Source organism: Frankliniella occidentalis, unplaced genomic scaffold (genome assembly GCF_000697945.3).
Source record: "Frankliniella occidentalis isolate FOCC.00 unplaced genomic scaffold, Focc_3.1 Scaffold52, whole genome shotgun sequence".
NCBI classification, from domain to species: domain Eukaryota; kingdom Metazoa; phylum Arthropoda; class Insecta; order Thysanoptera; family Thripidae; genus Frankliniella; species Frankliniella occidentalis.
In genome coordinates this window covers 937,371-942,797 of record NW_026267182.1, presented here as the reverse complement: position 1 = coordinate 942,797, position 5,427 = coordinate 937,371, and the positions used below count along the sequence as shown (strand labels likewise).

The following is a 5,427-nucleotide window of genomic DNA, read 5'->3' as shown; positions in this document are numbered from 1 at the left end:
AGTGGGGGAAGACGCTCGCTATAGTTCCGCCTCTGGCGACCCCACTCACCCACTCCAATTCTGAACCGGAGGCGGAACTATAACGAGCGCCTACTGTACAAGAGTAAAGCATCGCTCCTCGCCTCGCGTCCCCAAAGTCGTTCGCGTCAAATCTGGCAAAGCGCAACTTTCGCTCATTTGTCAGCGACCGCTGCTGAGCGTACGTCAGTCGGTAGCTCGGTCGTGTTAAACAAACTATGCAAAAACGGGCAATTTTCGTCCATTTTTCGTGAGCCGCTGCTAGGCAACACGCAGCCGAAGCTCGGTCGAGGCGCGTCGGTACGTCGGCGTGCGATGCGGGCGCCGCGCCGCGCCGTGCCCCCCGCGGTGCCGGCGAGACCCTCTGCCGGCCTGCCCCGCGCATCGTGGTCGCGGGGCGTCGCGTCGCTGCTCACCGAGGTACACGGTAGTACTTGCGCCGCGCCGCCGACAGAGGCCGCCGCGAGCCGGCGAGGCCGAGCTGGTCCACTGCGCTTCGGGTCCACCACCAAAACCGCGGGCCAGCGGCGGCAGCGGGCAGGGGGGGAGCCCTCTCACTCTCTCATCCGCCCCTCCCATTCATTTGCCGGCCCGAACAGCTTTCATCCCTTTCATCGCGGGAAGCCGACCTGAGGCGCCCGGCGGCGCCACCGAGCCCCGGCCCGCCCATGACGGATCGCGGGTCGGACGCTCATTGCCGTGAAATGACTCAAGTTTTTCAACGCGTCGTCCCCGGGAGGAGAAGGGCGTGGACCTGAGCCCGTGTTTGTCGCCTCGACGCCATGCGGCCGCCCACAGCTGTCGCCCTGCAAGGGGAGGGGGAAGGGTGGGGGCGCCACCACGGGGAGGATCCTGGCACGACCCCAGACGACGTCGTCCTCGCCATGCCCTGGAGGGCCATCTTCGGACCGACGTCGCCGCCGACCGGGGCCGTGCACAGGATTCTGGGGGCGCCCTGGCCGTGGCCCCGGGCCTGCTGGTGGGTCAGCATCGCCCTGCAGGACCGCGCCTTCCTGGCCTGCGAGCTGGCCATGGCGAAGGCCCCAAGCCGAGCGGCATCCGACCCACATCCAGCGGATCCGGACATTGACTGATCAACAGAGTGATGGGCACGTCACGAGAAACGGGGAGGGAAACGGGCGTCCCGTACTCCAGAGGCAGAGGCCGGCAGATTACAAAACATCACAAAAATTGCAAAAGAAATAAAACGTGTAGGTCATTTTATTTAGAAGAGATCACTTAAACTCGAGTTTTCATTTACATATGTACAAACTGAATGACTGATAAAGAATAGACATCATCTTCATCAATTTGGCATACAGTTTCTTAAGAAAAACTTGTTCTTTCCTAACTATTTTTCTTATTAAAGTTTATAACTATTTCTTTTCATCCTCACTATCTTCATCACTACTACTACTACTGACACTAGTGTCACTGTCTCCCTTACCAGTATCATCCCTCTCACCATCATCCTTTCCTTCTCCTCCTTCTCCTGCTTCCCCTTCATCATCTTCTTTAGGAGAGTCATCACTAGAAATCTCCTGCATTTTCTTCTTCCACATCTTTGCATTGGCAAGAAGTTTGAGATTGGGTTTGGCAGATTCATCTTCAGGGAAGATATAGTCAAAGAATTCTTCCCAACCTTCTTCAGTCTGAAACAAGAAAAATTTGTAGCAAAATGCAATGCAGTCAGTCAGAATTAAATGCTACTTCTAACCAATTCCAATTAGCCTTAAAACAAAAAAGAAAAGGAAACCTACCCCATCCTCAGCTTGGACACGCTGCCTTCTCTTAATTCGACGAGGCATCTTTTGTTTGACTTTTTCCAGTGATATGTCATCCCCATGTGTTTCCTCAAAATTGCGCCATGCTTCAAGTAGCAGCACACGTTCTTCTTTGTCTTTAGTAGCCCTCAGAGAAGTGTTAGCCCTCTCATACACCCTTCTGGCAAGTGCTACAGCCTGAGAAGTCCTCTCTGCAGCCTCCTCCTCTGATAACTCCTCATCTTCACCTGCTTCAGCACATGACATCTCAAACTGTGCATAACTCATCCATACCTAGAGAGATAAACATGAATTTATTTATCCTAAAGCTTGTAAAACCAAATAGTTTGGGGTAGATGGATAGGTAAAAAGAATGTACCTTAACATGCAGAGTTCTCTCCAGAAGACGCTCATACAAAAGTCTTGCTCTTTCAAATTCACCAAGGCCAGATTCAAAGTCTATAAATGCCTTCCACAGAAGTTCAGGCATGTCAAGTCGAGGTTGAGATACAGCTAGTTCATATATAGCTCTAGCTCGATCAGCATCTCCAAGGAGCATTTCCAGCTCTGCAAACTGATAAAGGGCATTGAACTAACTAAAACACATGTACTTTAAGCTTTCAAACAGCACTTTGTAAAGTAGATAATTACCCGCATCCAAGTGATGCAATTCTCAGATCCAAACTCCAAAAACTTTTCATAAAGAGTACGACATCTATCAAACTCTCGAAGTTGAATTTCAAGATCTATGTAACCACGAAATAGTTTATCCTTTGGACACATACCTAAGGCCATTCCCTACAAAAACAAAAATATTGTTAGCATCAGTTATGTGAGGACAAGAAGAGCATGCTGTAGAGTTTGTAAACTAAACTTACAAGAGTTTTTCTAGCAGCTGTAAGATTTTTGAATCTTATTTCAAAATGTGCATACAACAGCCAAACTTTGGTAAAAGTGAAAATACGGTGGGGAATAAGTTGAATACAAGCACGATACACTTGTCTGGTTCTTTCTTCATCCTCAGCTGTTAACTCCTCCCACAAGGCATAATTAATCCAAAGGTAAACATATCTTCTCCAAAACTGCTTTTCCTGCACACAAAGAAGGAAAAGTTAACAAATGTCCATGACAGTTGTTATCATGCTAATCTAAAAGGATGCTAATTTTTATATGTCCCTAAAGAAACTGTTGCAGCGCCAACCATTTACCTTGGTAGGTGGTACATTAGCAATAGCTCGCTCATAAGTTTCTCTAATTTGTTCAGGGTTTCCTTCAGACTCAACAAGTCTAAGGTAATCAAACCATGCATCATAATTATTAGGATTTGCTTTGACTTCCTGAAAATTTTTAAGAGAAGTCATATTGAATATATTATGTACACAGACCAGAAAAAGATATGTGCAAAATAAAATACACACCTCTTCATATTGAAACTTTCTTTTGCTGACAATAACATCTTCAATTCCAGTTCTATCTCCATACTTTTTCTCATGAATAGTGTAATTTTTATACAATTCCTGAGCATACTCTTTAGGGATATTATCTAAAGCGTACTGGTAAATTACCCTGGCTCTATCATGTTCCCTCTGGCCTTCTTCAAATTTAGCAAAAGCAATAAATAGCTTTTCATCAAGAGTTTCTTCACCAAAAAACTCGACTGCTCTCTCATAAACTTTTCTCGCACCACTGATGAAACCATGATTTTCTTCAAATCTAGAAAAGAAGTTAAACATAAGAACTAGGGTTGATAGTTACACTTGAGCCCATCAATTAAAGAAATTGGAAAAGACTTACCTTGCATATTTTATCCAATTTTTGACATCAGGATGAACATAAACAAAACGTTCATATATTTTTCGCGCTCTGTCAATTTCTTTATATCTCAACTCAAATTTGATGTATGTCAACCATGCTTGTTCATCAGGCTCCCACTCCATCCACCTATCAAATACTTGGCGAGCACCTAAAAACGAAGATAAGAGAATTATATTAAGACAACAATTTGAAGACAATTCACTGAACAACTATGCTATGATCAAAATTTACCAGCAATATTTCCAAGCATTTCTTCCATATAGGTGTACTTGTACCAAAACTGGTTGGCTCTAGGTAATATTGTGACAGCACGATCCCATAAATTGCGAGCATGGTTGACTTGACGATTTCGCATTTCCAGCTCTGTGTATTTGAGCCAAAGAGTAATATTCCTGTGGTCAACATCCAATGCTCTTTCATAAATAGAGCGAGCTCTGTAGAATAAAAGATTCAATTAATAAACCTTTCAAAAAATAGCAGTAAACAATATTGAGTAGAAAAAAAAACTCAGTCTTTAACCTTGGAATTTCTTTCTGGCTCTCTTCCCACTGGGCATACTTGATCCAGTTTGATATAACACTTCTGTTCTTTCGAATTCCATCTTCACAAGCACGACGCTTTCTGTGCTGATAATCTGCAAGTTCCTCTGGATCAGAGATCTTTTGCTTCGGAGGCTGAAAGATTAAGAAAAAATTAGATTGGTTGATATGAAATTAATGGTCAAAAGAACAATGTGGGAAAAAAGTATTGATGTTGAGGAGACTTACAGGAGGGGTGATTTCAAGATCTCGTTCCTTGGCTTCTCGCAGAAGCTGCTCCGCAGTAATCTGAATTTCAGCTGGTGCTTTGTTCTTCACCTATGGATTAAAAATAAGAGAGATAAAATTTGGTGCAAAATACTAAATACAAATACATAAGTTTAAAATGTAATGGAGACATGTTCACAACGATTAAAAAAAGGGGCAAAACAAAAATGTTGTATTAAAAACTTGGGTGTTTTCGGAATTTATATTGCCACATAGTAAAAAGAATTGAAATATTAATAATGGCTAGTTTTTCAGTGTCATGGGCAAACAACAAATTCGCTTATATTATTATGACAACGACCACAAAACGCATGACGCATAACCTAACTTACCTTCGCCACTTTGGGCATTTTCTGAGGGCGTTCCATGATTACGTTGGAGTATTACAAAATTAAGAAAATGAAATAACTATAGTCTCCGAAGACTACATGCAATGAAACTTAAAATGCATTAACAGAATCATTGATTAACATAAGATGGTTAAGATCGGCGACTTGAGCGACCGCTCTCTGTTCATTTGTTCTTGTACTGCAAATAGGCTGAAGTGCTGAAATGACAAAGTTGAATATCAATCGCAAACTGACGTCGACGTTATGTTATTTCCACGCCAAATCATTGCTGCAAATAAGCGGCGTCAGCTGTTTGTTGTTTTCATTCTTCTTATTGTCTGTAGACTTGAGAGGCCGCACAAATCTAGAGCAATCCAGGAGCAATCTAGGATCTATAGGGCAGGTGCACTGCCGTTTTGCGAGTCGCTAGCGGTGATGGAACCCATAACGTTCTCTTCCATCTGGGGATCAATGTGCGGGAAGCTTGAATTTCGCCACTTGCAAAGGCGGATTTGTACTAAAATTTGCAATTTTGATGATCAATTTATCATTCACGTTCAAACAGGGTAACAAAGAAATACCCTCGCCACTCGAGATCAGCTTTGGGGCTAGATATTATGAAAGTCTCTAACCTCACGCCAACTTCTGCTACGGCGGACTGCGCCGGCAATATGGCGGCAGCTCAAACGGGGGGAT

General features: G+C 43.9%; 1 protein-coding gene and 1 long non-coding RNA gene across 2 annotated transcripts; one reads left to right on the top strand and one right to left on the bottom strand.

The window, feature by feature from the left end:
• The first annotated feature begins 112 nt into the window (after positions 1-112).
• Positions 113-1,242, top strand: LOC113205210 (uncharacterized). The gene is made up of 2 exons (XR_008011144.1): positions 113-438; positions 618-1,242. It is a non-coding gene; the product is annotated as an uncharacterized LOC113205210 (long non-coding RNA).
• Positions 1,222-4,950, bottom strand: LOC113205207 (protein crooked neck). The gene is made up of 12 exons (XM_026420728.2): positions 4,735-4,950; positions 4,364-4,453; positions 4,116-4,270; positions 3,828-4,030; positions 3,576-3,744; positions 3,200-3,494; positions 2,990-3,118; positions 2,660-2,872; positions 2,433-2,579; positions 2,161-2,355; positions 1,779-2,075; positions 1,222-1,670 (listed from the first exon to the last, which is right to left on the bottom strand). Exons 1-12 carry the CDS (start codon positions 4,768-4,770, stop codon positions 1,395-1,397), a joined length of 2,205 nt encoding a protein of 734 aa, XP_026276513.2. The 5' UTR covers positions 4,771-4,950; the 3' UTR covers positions 1,222-1,394.
• Positions 4,951-5,427: the final 477 nt, after the last annotated feature.

Coding starts and splice junctions, on each gene's coding strand:
- LOC113205207 (XM_026420728.2), bottom strand. CDS start 4,770: ATGGAACGCCCTCAGAAAATGCCCAAAGTGGCGAAG. Junction 4,454..4,734: donor AAATGCCCAAAGTGGCGAAG/GTAAGTTAGGTT, acceptor TTTAATCCATAG/GTGAAGAACAAAGCACCAGC. Junction 1,671..1,778: donor GTGTCCAAGCTGAGGATGGG/GTAGGTTTCCTT, acceptor TTCTTGTTTCAG/ACTGAAGAAGGTTGGGAAGA.